This window comes from Polypterus senegalus, chromosome 11, assembly GCF_016835505.1.
Source record: "Polypterus senegalus isolate Bchr_013 chromosome 11, ASM1683550v1, whole genome shotgun sequence".
Classification (NCBI taxonomy): domain Eukaryota; kingdom Metazoa; phylum Chordata; class Cladistia; order Polypteriformes; family Polypteridae; genus Polypterus; species Polypterus senegalus.
The window spans coordinates 59,141,727-59,157,601 of record NC_053164.1 but is presented as its reverse complement, the minus strand read 5'-3'; the positions used below and the strand labels follow the sequence as shown (position 1 = coordinate 59,157,601).

Sequence of the window (15,875 nt, the reverse complement as noted above, 5' to 3'; positions counted from 1 at the left end):
CTGTATAAAACATGGTATGGTGATTCATCATGCAATCTATCTCCTCTTAAAACATTGTGACATCTACAAGTTAAATGATTAAATCTTACATCTTGTTAATCACATTATTTCACTCAAAAAGCATGCTATTTATGAACTGAGTCTGTAATGGAACAAAAGTCTAATGATGAAAATCTGTGTTTGTGTTTTGTCTTTTTTTTTTTTAAATAATAAGTACAATTCCTGTGGTCACTCACTGAAATTCTACTGTCTTGATGACAAAGTATTTCCGGACACAACCTGCTTTTCCTTTCGACATGTGGTAATGCAGTGCTAATTTCTTTGACTACTGCAGTGATTCATCTACTTGAAATCATGCATGAGTCCAGTACTTACTACTGAAAAAAGCTGGTACCATTGAGTTTTTGGAACATTGGTATTGACTGGTTCTGAAAGTATTGGTTCTTTTGACATCCCTAGTTGGGTTACACATTTTCGGTCAAAATATTGTGAATTTGTTGGGATATAAAATCAGAAATGTGTCAGGTTTACATTAATTTGAATAGTTTAATATGGGTTACACTCACATGCTCAGTTAAATTGTGATTGAGGAGGTCACTGCATTGCATTTAGTTGATTTCAGTACAACACCTATTGAAACATTCTGGGGCATTCATAACTTTGTTAGAAAAAAAGATTAAATTGTTGCAGCTAGCACATAATGTTCTCAATATATACAGCATCAAGTTTATTTTTCACATTTTAGTTTGCTTTAAAACCAAATATATCATGATAGTTTAATAAAAGTATAAAATATAATCATTGTTTCTTTGAAAGAAAGAGTTCAGCTGCTGTCTCTACTAGTTTTCAAAATTTGAACTTTAAAAGCTTTGGACTCAATTCTAAGCAGTGGTATTACTGTTGTCGGTATTAGCTGCAAAATTCTTAAACTTTAAAAGCTCATACAAGTAGTTGGCATTCACCTAAAGCTTAATCAAATCTTGAGATGAACAAGTGCAACATGTCAATAAAATTTCTTAAGACTCAGTCAGTTTTTTCTTCAGTTGCACAGTCATGTCTACAAAATCATTACAACAGATGCACAGACACACATCTTTCCAGAAACGATTAGCACATTTTCTAGGGACATAAAAAGATGTTTTTTCTTTCTTTTCATTAAAATAGTACTTCCTCCGTATAGTGTGTGAAATATGGAAAAAGTAAAAGTGCCTTTTAGATAGATAGATAGATAGATAGATAGATACTTTATTAATCCCAAGGGGAAATTCACATAATCCAGCAGCAGTATACTGATACAAAGAAACAATATTAAATTAAATAATAATAAAAATGAAAAGAATTAAAATAAAATTAATGTTCGCATTTACTCCCCCGGATGGAATTGAAGAGTCGCATAGTGTGGGGGAGGAACGATCTCCTCAGTCTGTCAGTGGAGCAGGACAGTGACAAAAGTCTGTCACTGAAGCTACTCCTCTGTCTGGAGATGACACTGTTAAGTGGATGCAGTGGATTCTTCATGATTGACAGGAGTTTGCTTAGTGCCCGTCGCTCTGCCACAGATGTTAAACTGTCCAACTTTAATCCTACAATGGAGCCTGCCTTCTTAACAAGTTTGTCCAGGCGTGAGGTGTCTTTCATCTTTATGCTGCCACCTCAGCACACCACCGCGTAGAAGAGGGCACTTGCCACAACCGTCTGGTAGAACATCTGCAGCATCTTACTGCAGATGTTGAAGGATGCCAACCTTCTCAGAAAGTATAGTCTGCTTTGACCTTTCTTACATAGAGCATCAGTATTGGCAGTCCAGTCCAATTTGTCATCCAGCTGCACTCCCAGATATTTAAAGGTCTGCACCCTCTGCACACAGTCACCTCTGATGATCACAGGGTCCATGAGGGGCCTAGGCCTCCTAAAATCCACCACCAGCTCCTTGGTCTTGCTGGTGTTAAGGTGTAAGTGGTTTGAGTCGCACCATTTAACAAAGTCTTTGATTAACTTTCTGTATTCCTTCTCCTGCCCACTCCTGATGCAGCCTACAATAGCAGTGTCATCAGCGAACTTTTGCACATGGCAGGACTCCGAGTCATATTGGAAGTCTGATGTATATAGATTGAACAGGACCGGAGAAAGTACAGTCCCCTGCGGCGCCCTGTATTGCTGCACACAATGTCAGACCTGCAGTTCCCAAGGCACATATTGAGGTCTGTCTGTAAGATAGTCCACAATCCATGCCACAAGGTGTGAATCTACTCCCATCTCAGTCAGCTTATCCCTAAGGAGCAGAGGTTGGATGGTGTTGAAGGCGCTAGAGAAGTCCAAAACATAATTCTTACAGCACCACTGCCTCTGTCCAGGTGGGAGAGGGATCGATGAAGCATATAGATGATGGCATCCTCCGCTCCCACCTTCTCCTGGTATGCGAACTGCAGAGGGTCGAGGGCGTGACAGACCTGTGGCCTCAGGTGGTGAAGCAGCAGCCGCTCCATGGTCTTCATCAGATGTGACGTCAGAGCAACAGGCCGGAAGTCATTCAGCTCACTAGGACGTGATACCTTTGGGACAGGAGTGATACAAGATGTTTTCCAAAGCCTTGGGACTCTCCCCTGTTCCAGGCTCAGGTTTTGAGCATATACATAGCTAAAACAAGATAAAACTGAGTGGGTTTACTTCAGTGCTGCAGTCTTTATTATTATAACCTCAATTCCAAAAAAGTTGGGATGCTGGGTAAAATATAGATAAAAATAGAATACAATGATTTACAAATCTCATAAATACATATTTTATTCACAATAGAATATAGAAAACATATCAAATGTTGAAAGTGAGACTACTTTACTATTTCATGAAAAGTATTAGCTCATTTTGAATTTGATGGCAACAACACAACTCAAAAAAGTTGGGACGTGGGTAACCAAAGACTGGAAAAGTAAGTGGTACTTGAGGAATATTTTGCAGCTAATTAGGTTAATTGACAACAGGTCAGTAATATGCTTGGGTATAAAAACAGCATCTTAGAGAGGCAGAGTCTCTCAGAAGTAAAGATGGGCAGAGGTTTACCATTATGCAAAAAAGTCTAAAATTTGTGGAAAATTTTCAGAATAATGTTTCCCAATGTAAAATTGTGAAGACTTTTAATATCTCAACGTCAACAGTACATAATATCGTCAAAAGATGTAGAGAATCTGGAAAAATCACTGCGTACAAGAGACAAGCCCAAAAATCAATATTAAATGCCTGTGATCTTCTTTTTAATTTTATTGAATTTATTAAAATCAAATAACACTCTATACACATAACTGGAGTTTTACAAAAAATAAATAAATAAAAAGGTTAGAAACAAATCAACTCCCACCCCTGGACCAAAAACAGGCATGATTCTGTCATGCAAATCACTGCAAGGTCTTAGGAACACTTCCAGAAGTCTTTGTTTGTGAACACAGTTCGCTGTACCATCCACAAATGCAGATTAAAGCTCTATCATGCAAAGAAGAAGCCATATGTGAACAAGATACAGAAACACTGCTGTCTTCTCTTGGCCAAAGCTCATTTAAAATGGACTGAGGCAAAGTGGAAAACTGTTCTGTGGTCAGACGAATTGAAATTTCTGGAATGCATGGACACCGCATCCTCTGGACTAAAGAGGAAAGGGACCATCAAGCATGTTATCAGCGCTCAATTCAAAAGCCTGCATCTCTTATGGTTATGCATTAGTGTGTATGGAATTGGCAACTTGTACATCTGGAAATGCACCGTCAATGCTGAAAGGTATATACAGGTTTTAGAGCAACATATGCTCCCATCCAGGCAACATCTTTTTCACGGAAGGCCTTGCATATATCAGCAAGACAATGCTAAACTGCATACTGTCATCTATTGCAACAGCATGGCTTCATACTAGAAGAGTGAGGGCGCTGAACTGGCCTGCCTGCAGTCTAGACCTTTCACCAATTGAAAATATTTTGTGCATTATGAAATGAAAAATATGATGAAGAAAACCCAGGACTGTTGAGCAACTAGAATCCTATATCAGACAAGAATAGGACAGCATTATTCTGCCAGAAGTCCAGCAACGTGTCTCCTCAGTTCCAAAACATTTATGGACTATTGTTAAAAGAAGAGGGGATGCTACACAGTGGTAAACGTGGCCTTGTCCCAACTATTTTGAGACGTGTTGGTGCCATTAAATTGAAAATTACTCTTATCTATAATTATTCTTTTCTTAAAATGGTACATTTAATATATTTTCTGTGATCTATTGTGAATAAAATATGGGTTTATGAGATTTGCAAAAAATTGCATTCTGTTTTTATTTGCATTGAACACAGTGTCCCAACTTTTTTGGAATTGGGGTTTTTCTCATTTCAAGATCTAATGTAAATTGAACTATTGTATAAATAGTATAGAGATATTCTTTGTGAAATGATTCAATAATAATAAGCAGGATGTTGCTGAAATACTCCCATTTGTTTCTGATCCAATAACAGTGGCACATAAACACTTAGGATACAGATCGACATGTTACTTTTACAATCTACTATAAATCCAGATTGTCTGATGTAGCAGCATGTGGTGTTAGTGTAAACACTGTAGTAAATCACCTTCTTTGTGCCTTGAAAACTCACTGATAAGACATTTAATTTGGGCTTTTTAAATATGTCCCATTTACTCATTAATAGTTTTAAAATAGGTTAGGTATATAGTATGTACACTGTAACGTTTTTGTTTTCTATTTTGAAACACCTTAATGGTATGATAAGACACTAGATCATGAGGGTAAAGAGTGGTCTTTTATTTCAACTGTATTTTATATTGCTTTATGTGCTGCAGGTAGGATTAGGGACGACTTTAAACACCGATAATGAGGGAATTTCATGGTGGGGCCTATTTTGTATTGATTTTTGTGCATCAGGTATGATCAGGGATGACTTTAAGTTATTGAAAAATTAGGGAATTTCATATTGGGTCCACATGAGGATTTATAGAAAGTACTCATTTTGTATACATACTCACTAACAATAAGACGTCTGCAGTAGAAAATAGTTTTTAACCCAAAACATTTCCTCAAGAAAAGTGTTTTAAAATTTAACAGTCATGCACATATGACTGTAAAGAGAAAGTAAATTTAAAGCAACAAAAGTCCACCCAATCGAGCATAATCAGTCCCATATGTTACACAATGAGCTAAGGCTTGTTAACATTAAGCCACTAAAAACTCCATTCTTAACCAGAACAGAAAGCTAAATAACAATAAAAATAGAAATAGGTTTGTTGAGTTACACATCCTCATTGAATAAAACAATGAGTTGTGCAGATTTATTTTAAAACAACACTATTGAAATCCATCCATCCATCCATTATCCAACCCGCTATATCCTAACTACAGGGTCACGGGGTCTGCTGGAGCCAATCCCAGCCAACACAGGGCGCAAGGCAAGAAACGAACCCCAGGCAGGGCGCCAGCCCACCGCAGGGCCTATTGAAATCCAAATATACCAAATTCTGAAGAAGCTCTGAACAGTTTATATTAGAGAATATAAAATACTGTTTTCTCATTGAATTGTGGAAGGTAGACTAGGATTCTTCTAGTTGTGCTAGATTAGTGAGGCACTAACAATGTACTGTAGGAAATCATGAGCCTAATCCAGTCAGAAATAACTCCAAAAGCAGCTGTAGGGAAATTTGATGTGACCATAAATCTGACACTATTACAGGGTTGGGCAACGTCTGTCCTGAAGGGCTGCAGTGGCTGCAGGTTTTCATTCTAACCCAGTTTCTTAATTAGAAACCAATCCTTGCCAATCGCAGACCTTATTTAATTTTATGTTTTGTAAGTTATTCTGCAATTGTTAGGTTCTTATAGCATAGAATTTTTCCATTCCAAAGATATTGTCTAAATGATTTGAAGCCTACAAAAGTATCATTTTCAGGCTGTCACATTTTTCTCTCAAGTCTTTTATTAAACCAAATAGTGCATGATGAACATTTTTGTCCAGAAAGATTTTACTTTAGAGCATTCTTAGAACATGTGATCTAGCTAGGCTAGAGCTACATGGAATCAGTCACAACTAGGGTCAAACCCTGATATGTTTTAGTTCATTTTAATAATAATGAAAATAATAATACATTTTATTTATATACTGTAGCACTTTTCCCATGCTGCAGGGTGCTTTAAACAGAAGGTATGTCCAGTATACAATTTTAAGCTGAATTACGATATGTTTTGCACAAATTGATAAACAATGAATGCTTTTAATTTTCAAATTACAATTGATAAACAATGAATGCTTTGAATTTTCAAATTACAGTTCTTACCTGATACATAGCCAAGAGTTCTCTTTACTATCTTTGCTTAAGGTGGTAGCATTAACTTGGTGGTTATATAATGCAGTACAATTTGCTAGTGTTTTGCAGCGATGTCTGGTACATAGAAATGCACTCAGGTTAGTCTGACTTTAAATCATAACACATCATGTAGAGGAACCCCTTAATCTAAATGTATCTTTTAAAATTTCATCCTGTTCAGGGTTTGAAGTATGAATATAAATAATTTTGATCAGAAAATTCAGTTAAACTTTATTTTTATGCTCTTGTGCAATACGTGGACCTCAGGTCCTCCAATAAAGGGGAATTAAAAGGAGTGTAGTCCACCAATATAATAATAGACTTAAATATGAATTTTGAACACATAGACAACAGGGGGATATAATAGAGGCTTCCATGGATGTGAAAAAGTAAGGAGCTGTGAATATTGAATATGTATACATCTTTTCATTAAATAAATGGAATTGGAAAACATATTTACATGTGGTGTAGTGTGGTCATAAGGAGTGTATGAGGATATGGCCTTCAGTAGATACACAAACTTGGGTCACACTGTGTTAGGGCGCCATCAGCTTGGTTGTAAATTGAAGGTGGTGAGGTCTTTGTTTAACGTGTGCGTTAAAAAGAAGCATGACTGCCTGTCCGACACATGCAGATTATGGTGTGAACATTTTGTCACAGCAGATTGTGAATGCACCTCTCACAAAAGCAGGCACTCATGGTCACTCTACCAAGATAATTTTAATGGCATTTCGTTAGTGAAGATGTTTTTATGTTAGACCTGCAGCATTGTGTGCCTGTGGCCTTGCCTGTGAGTGTTGCATGGTGGTGTGTATGTTGTGTTAAAAGACTTGCAGCCACTGTGGACCGCACATTGAATTCATGGGTCATGTTCATGGAAGACCAGCAGTGTGATTAGTTGACTGTACTTGTTGTCTGAGCTGTATGTGACATAGCACAGCTGGGTGTTCAGCCATGCAAATTTTGTTAGGTCAGGCACCCTCCTGCATCTGTGCCAGCTGTGACAGGGACTTAAAGCCGGATTTTGGTCCTGTCACCCCACAGTGACCCAAGTCATGGACTGCGTTAAGCATGTCACGACATAGGCTGACAATTGAGAACAAGATCATGCTTCAAAGGCCAGGGGTACATGAGTTTTTTGCATGACAGGCAAGCATTACATTCCTATATATAGTATATAAATAATGAGAAGATGAACATAGAAATATTATCAGATATGACTGAATTGAGGATGCCATACTCTTTGTAATTGTTTTTGTAGCAGCTGCACACTTCTGTAGATCTGGTTTTGAATAATAGCCCTCATGGATTTTGAATAACATTCTCAACTTTGGGAAGTCAGAGTGCCTGGGGTAGATGCATGTAAAGTTGTGTTTGTTGTACTGTATTTATTAGTGTTGTTTATAACTGGATGCTATGCGTTAGTATGCCTTGTAAAGGTGTGGACATCTGCTTTCAGCACTGTTCCGGAATGAATTGCATCTAGAAATAGATGGATGATTGTATTTAAAGAAGATGGGGGATGGTGGTGACAGTGGAAATAGTGACCTAGATTTTAAGTGGGATGCTTTTAGCACATGTGAGCAGTTGTTATATTACATTGTTTAAATCAATGTTGTTGTGGTATTTTAGTCTGAGAGTAAATAAATTATTTCAAAACTTTACAAAGGATGCAATTTTCAAATAATAAGAATACAGATCTAATTTTGTATATTTTACTTATTGTAATGTAGATATTTGACTGTTCACACGTGCTTTTATAACCACAAAATGTGCTTCAAAATATGGTTGAATATTACTAAGGGTATACAGTGCAGCAATAAAAATGTGATAGCTCCATTATTTGCACTTACAGAATCTGTAATCATTGCAAGGTTTATGTGGTTTGCATGTGCATATGGTCTCCAAAATTGGGTTTCTTATAAGGTAAATATCAATTTTTTTTAAGTTGTAATACTGGTGTATGTAGTATTTAATCTTCTTATGTTGGTTAGTATATTGGTATATTGATTGCTACTTTTTTTGTGAATTGAATTGCACTTAATCCAAAGAGTTTACAGTTGGTAAAACTGTATTTTATATAGTGCTGTGGCTCAGTCCATTACCACTGTGTTAAACTACATTCCCTTAGTAAACATGAATGGGACAATAACATACAAAAATGTAATTAATAAAGTATCCCTTTGGAATTTTAGAAGTATTCTAAAAGAATATGTTTTAACCAGAAACTATGTATAAAGTACAAAGGACTTAGAGACTCTAGAACTATAACTGGTGACAGGCAAGAATATCTAATGTCCACAATTTATTTTATAGCAATTCTGAAGACAATTATGGAAAAAATGTAGGTGAAAGAGCATGACAGTATGATGGTGCAATTAACCGGACGTCAGAAGCAATGAGTATTTAGGAGAGGAGCTGACATTTGTAGACAATGCAGATCAGCTAGCAGAAAGAAAATTTCATATTAACAGCGACAAGCCTAAAGTAAAAGTAATATTCAACAAAAAGTGTATGGCTAGAGTTTTCCATGGATATGGTGTGAGTGCAATCCAATCCTGCAGGTGTTTTACGGGTATGGAAAGAATTGTCTTACAGGCAGCCACAATGACTTTAAAAAGTATATTGCGAATATTTCTCATGTGCAAACTAAATATTTTTTCTACACCTGAACTAATATCAATCTTTGGACCTCAGATCATAGCCCAGTAATATTATTTGTTTTTGACAGGACTGCTTGTTTCACTGCAGACATGCCCAGCTTTGAAGAGGTGAATTCTGGTAGTAAGCGATTGCTGTGCCCTCTATGTGGATTTGTAAAAATCAAGCTTTGGTAGTAAAATGATTCAGTCTACATCACATTGGTTCGCTTCCTGGGTCCTCATTATGTGGAGTTTGCATGTTCTCCCAGTGTCTGCGTGGGTTTCCTCCGGGTGCTCTGGTTTCCTCCCACAGTCCAAAGACATGCAGGTTAGGTGCATTGGCGATCCTAAATTGTCCCTAGTGAGTACTTGGTGTGTGGGTGTGTGTGTGTGTCCTGCGGTGGACTGGCACCCTGCCTGGGATTTGTTCCTGCCTTACGCACTGTGCTGGCTGGGTTTGGCTCCAGCAGACCCCCGTGACTCTGTGTTAGGATGTAGCAGGTTGGAAAATTAATGGCTGAGTTATTTCTTCACAAAGCTTGTCTATATACATTTGCCACACAAAATTGTGCTCCAAAATCCAGCTTTTTTTTTACATTGGAATTCATTCAATCAAGTGTTCAGCTGGATAACTAAAGTCATAAAGCATATCGAACGCATGCATTTTTCAAGTCAAAAACAAAAAGCTAATCATTGTTGTGAGATTCTGAGAAAAGCCAAGCAAAATGACACCTTTTATTAGCTAACTAAAAAGATTACAATATGCAAGCTTTCGAGGCAACTCAGGCCCCTTCTTCAGGCAAGATCTGAAGAAGGGGCCTGAGTTGCCTCGAAAGCTTGCATATTGTAATCTTTTTAGTTAGCCAATAAAAGGTGTCATTTTGCTTGGCTTTTCTCTGCATTCATAATGGCTAACACGGTACAACACCCTAATACTTGTAATATTCTGCCAATTTAAAAGGAGGCTATTATTAACATTGAATGTTCTCCAAATGCAAACTGCTTTCTGTGTTCTGTAGACAACTAGGCAATTATAACTGAAAAAAGGCACACTTTCATTAATGTCATTACTGCCTCATACTACCAGGGTCTGCATTAGTTTTGAACGTTTTTTTCTCCATCTATTTACGGATTGATTGTTATTTGTACAACGTACAATGAAACTCTCACGTGCTCCTTTCAGTATGCTGCCACTCAATGTTAATCTTTCAATGTAGGTTTTGTAAAATAACAACACAAAACATAATAGGTGAAAAATAAGTACTGTTTAGGAAAAAATAATTATGATACAACCGCACAAGTGTCTGTTAGTACAGACCAAAGCAGAACATAAAAAAAAAAACAAATTGCAGAGGCAAATGTAGCATTATAAGCATAGTATGGCTTGGCGCTGGGGGTCTGTTAGGTTGTCCTATCTCCACTCATGATGGTGGCTAAGAGCAGACAAGCAAACTAAGAATGTATTCTTACCTCATAAAAAATAGTTCCAAGAACCTGTTATAAATAATTATTTCTAATTTCCTTTCATTATCATGAGAATGACTCAAGTATGAAAGGCATGTTTTCTTAAATCGAAACATTTACTGCTTCAAAGAGGATGCATTTGGTATGTTTTAAAACTTTTGTTTTCTGACTGTACCCATGCTCTACGAATTCCAATGTAAAATGTCTTTGTAGGCAAGATGTTCTTTGAAACTCATAGATAAAGATGGACTAAAATAATTTCTTGTGACAAATGCATACCATCTCTGTAAAGAAGTAACTTTGACTTGAAAAATAGCAAACTTACCCTTTAACATTGGATGGTAATGTCAACACTCAAACACTGTAGAATGAGCTGTGTTGCACGCAAAAGCTGTTTTTTTGCTAAGGGCTAATATGCAAACACAAGTTACACTGCACACTTTAGTGTAATATTTTGAAATGAGTAATATTTCTTTATTTTCAGTAAATATAGAAACTTTAAATACCTATACCATTGTATTTGAGTCTTGTCATCTACAAACTAAAGTTGCTGACCACAATTCAAAAGCATACATATTGTAATCTTCACTTGACTCATGAAATGCTGTGTGTGTGATAAAATCCTTTATTGAACTAGCATCCTAGGATGAGACTATATCCAGCATATTGCTACCATAGATTCTTGTGAAGAGAAGTAATACAGTAATATCATTATTTTTTTCATTTATTAGTTTTATTAATAAAAGAACCCTTACTCAGAAGTAGGGAAACATCTTTATTTGTTCAATAGTCTTATTGAATTAACAGCAAATTAAGTAATAGTATTGTGCAAAAAAAAAAAAATGAGCAAGCAATATGTACATTTTTGAATGACCACAGTGCTGTATGAGCTGTGTAGAATGATGTATTAGAATGCTTATAGGATGAACTAGGAATGTGCATTTATTAAACGAATGTTACATCATTTTTATATTTTTTTTCCGTTTTTCTTATGCAGGAGGTAGGAGCCATTAGTAAGGTATTAGGTACCACACAAGAAGCAACTCTATCTGGGTTACCAGTCCACAGGACATACATTTGTTCACTAGAGGCCTTGTTAGTGCCCTAATTAACTCTAGCATGTACATTGTTAGGATGAAGGAAGAAGCCCATGTGAATTTGCTTTGCGAACTCCATACAGTGTCTGAGCTGGGATCTGAACACATGACACTGAAGCTGTTTTAAATAAAATATATTTGGACCAAACCACCTGTAGCTAGTGGGAACTGTTATTTTGTTTATTATTAAGTAACTGCAAACAGTTCTACATTGACAGGATATTCTTTTGCATGGGTGTAGTGTGAAATAATGATTGACTAGATTGCAGTGTGCATGGGTGTCTGTGTACTGACTGCCATGGGCACTGGTGAGTTTTGGTTGAACTGCAGTAAGTATAAAATGAGTTTGTGTGGTGATTTTCAGCACCCATGCAAAACTCTAGTGTACAGTATCATTTTGGGCAGCTTGACAGCTAAATAGGATGACTGTAGTAAACAAATCAGATGAAATAGAAAAGCCAGAAGAGTACAAAAAAAATCGTCACCATATTGTGAAAAGTAAAAATATCAACACCAAAACAACCAATATTATGAATTTGGTTATGACATTGTTACAGGCATGTGAATCCTGGATATTCTTTAAAATGGATACCAAGAGGTTGACCATATTTGAGGTTGACCACATTTCTGTAATGCAGTTAAAATGAAGGACTGTCATAAGCAACAAGATGTGGGGAAAAAATTAGTAGAAAACAGTAGTAGAGAAGAGTATAGGAAATAGATTGGTAATGTTCAGATACAATTGCAGAATGCAGTATAGTTGGTTAATAAATATGGTGGAACTTGGTAGTACAGCAAGAACTGAGAAAAAGAGGAAGAACAAGAATATGGTATATAATTACCATATGCAAATGAACTTGATTGAACAACCAAGATTCTTTTCAAATGGCCCAACAGGTGAAAGGAGTATGGTGAAGAAAATATAACAATTCATGTTGGCTCCAGTTATCCTTAGGGCTATGCTGTACAGTGATGATGATGAAAGTATTGAATGGGAGGATTGTAGATATATGTATGTTGGAAAATTGCACTCTTTCCAGTTTGCATAGGAAAATTGAATCCAGTTAAATGCGGAACACTGAAAACGTTTCCACAAGCTGTATACAGTAGTTGTTTTGAATCCTGTGTTGTTATTGCTGGAAGGAATATATAAGTAATGAATTGTGATTGACACTAACACTTACCAGATTCACTGTGATTACACAAAGATTGTGACCATTTTTTTCTTGTAAATGTTTCAAATCTGATCAGTAGCTTAAGCTTATCCTTCTTATTGGGTGCAAGGGCAGGAACCAGTACTGGACAGGTTGCCAGTCCATCACCCAGAGCACTCATGCACATACCTGCTTGCACTCAACATGGTGCAAATTTGCGAATAAGCCAGTCACACATATCTCTGAAATATAAGAACATATAAGTATCTAAAGGAAAACTTGCATAGACAGTGGGAGTATGCAAACATCATATAGGCAGTTGCTCAGCAGGGGATCAAACATAAGATTCTGGCAATGTGCTGAGGATTGCCACTGCTCCTTCACTCTTAAGGCAATTTCCAAAACAATATGCTCACAATGTCTACTTTTTCAAGGTAATGCTGTTCTTGCATATATTTAGTGTAAATATTAGACATCAATGTGTTGAAGAAGTGTATTGAGTAAAAGTTATCAGTTCCTTTAAAGGTTTGTGATGTTCTCCAATAGAAAATTGATAATCCAGCTAACAATTGTGAGTAAACTGCATTGTAGTCTATACTTACTTTAAGCAGCATCTGCATATTGTCATAGTTTACAATCAGATTGGAACTATGCTGTTTAAGTCTTTTCAGATCGATTGACAAGAACACACTTCATTGTATTGGCTGCAAAATAGGACCTGATCACTGACAATTTAGTGGTTTAGTTAAGGTTTTTCCAGTCATCAAAAGAAGAGCACCTACCGGTGTAATTTGGTAGCCAAACAAAAAGATTAGAATTGATGGCCAGATTTTGCCTAGCATTTGTTACACATATTTTAGATATGTTATCACCTACTGAATTTTTGTTTTACATAGTATCCATCACAAAGCAGACAATCACAAGATGATTTTATCAAGCAAACAAAAAGTACACTTGAAAATAGCAAGATAAAATACATGACCATTCATTAAAAACCATCCATCATTTAACTTAGATGATATGTGGTCAACTGTATTACATAAATGAGGCTATGTTATATAGAGATAGTGGTACTTCTACTGCTTATATATAAAAATTAAATAGTTTGGAAGTGCTGAAATGTCTGAGGTGGGGTGAGAACAGAAGCTGTAAGAGAGCTCCTCTTTGTAGCTGGGGTACATTTTGTTTTCTGGAGTGTATAAATTAAGTTTACTGGAAGATTAAGTTCTCAGATGTTTTTCTGATTGGACCTGAGATCAAAATGAATACCCTATGCAATTTTCTTAATATTACATCATAAGTACCATACTGATGTTTTGTGCTTTATGAAGGTCCTGAATTTTTTAAACAAAAGAATTTTATTTGCCATTTTTAAGTTGATTTCATAGTAGCCCAATGATCTGCATTATTGCTGAGGTAAGATTTAATTATTTATTTAAATTTAAAAACTTGTATATATTATTACTTCATTGACCACTAAAGGCCACATAATAACTTATCTGTTTCTTGTCTTTAGTCCCTCGATCATGGTAGTTTTCTTTGGCATAATCAATAATTTAAAAAAATGACGTTAAACAAGGTGATTAGCTAGTGAGACTGATGAGACAATGCGCCCAAATACAAGCACCACACACAGATGCCTGACAGTTTCAGTAACTTACTATGTACATACCTTTTCAATGATGTAATTCAGCAAATGTTTTTCATTGCCTGAAAATAAGGATATCTCTCTTTATTTGCTTTGGAAACTACAGGATGGATTTCATTGACACTTGCAATGCTTCCACCTAAGCATTTAAAAATATGACGCATGTTCAAGGAGAAGAATAACAAAACCACAGATAGACAGCACACAGGCTTAAGAAGTAAAAATGTACTTTCAAGCTTATTTTACACAAGGCCAATGATGTTATAATGTTGCAGCAACAAATGCTATTGCTGCTGTTCTCACAACTCATACACAAACTGATTTAGTCATTTACTCCAAAGAAGACAACCCTGACGCCTATCCATTTTAAGTCCTTGTGTTGATCCGATTGTTTTTCATTCTCTTTTAGCTGAGTACTGGAGGTCCACAAGTTTAACTGGTATATATTCATGCAGAAACTGCAATAGTAGCCAAGTGAAAAACATAGCAACTTTAGTAGAAATTACATTTTTTAACACTAGATGGCACTATGCAGTTATAAATACCACTGTGCCAGTTATATCTTTTCAGAAAGGATTTTAATAATGTACTGTTGCATTAAAATGTTTCATAAGTAATGTGCTCATGCAGCAAGTTCATATTCTTTTTAAATGTTGGCATTAGACACAAACCAGCATGATGTGTTAAGCTCAGCAATGTTCAAAATAATGTGAAACACTGCTGTTATTTTATTTGTACTTGACAAAATTAAAATCTTTCTCAATTTACATACTGTAATTGGGTAATTAGTGTAATATTCAGTTTCTGCAGTGATGTGCATATTTTTATTTTGTTAGTGTAAACTGGAAGCATAATACAACGCCATTCTTTTTGGTCTGGATTCATTATGTAAAACCTTAAATTGTCATTGGTGAAGTGCAAGAGTTAATTTTTTTTTTTTTACTGGAAGTGCAATTATATTATTTTAATGTCAATCAGACATTCTGTGTTGAGATGATCAGTGTCCTGATCTTATTTGCCTAAAAAAATGATGGCAGGAAGATATTAAACTTTTTTTAAATTATGTGGTCAAAATAATTTTTACCCCTGACCAAACAAGGCAGAAATGTGGTTTCTGAAATGGTAAAAGTTGATCATAAAAATGTATTCATAGAAAAAGTATAGTACAGTACTTAAGTATAATATTTAATAAAGAAATCCCTCAGAAGGATTAGATGTATGCCTGTGGCTGATTTATTTTTTCATTGAAACTCATCCAGTATATATTTGCTTACAGCTCTGTTGTTTGCCATAATGGATATCTCAATGAGTCAAGGCCTTCTCATTCTACTCCTTATTCTGGTCCCATTGCTCTATGAGTGGAGTGCCACTTTTAAATATTTCTGCAAGATGGCCTTCTACAATGGCTGGATCCTGACACTTGCCGTGCTGGCTATCCCCATCTGTGCAGTGCGAGGACGCAATGTGGAGAATATGAAGTGAGTCAAGCTGTGGGGGGAGGGAATGTGTTTTTCAGGGTAGAGAAACT

At 36.1% G+C, this 15,875-nt stretch overlaps 1 protein-coding gene across 2 annotated transcripts in view; it reads left to right on the top strand.

Moving 5' to 3' along the window:
* Positions 1–15,875, top strand: part of LOC120539038 (1-acyl-sn-glycerol-3-phosphate acyltransferase alpha-like) — a 64,031-nt gene that overhangs the window by 10,667 nt on the left and 37,489 nt on the right. For both annotated transcript variants that reach the window (XM_039768733.1, XM_039768732.1), the window contains exon 3: positions 15,624–15,825. In XM_039768733.1, the coding sequence (XP_039624667.1) occupies positions 15,641–15,825 (185 nt within the window). In that variant the 5' untranslated portion in view covers positions 15,624–15,640. The remainder of the gene's footprint in view (positions 1–15,623; positions 15,826–15,875) is intronic.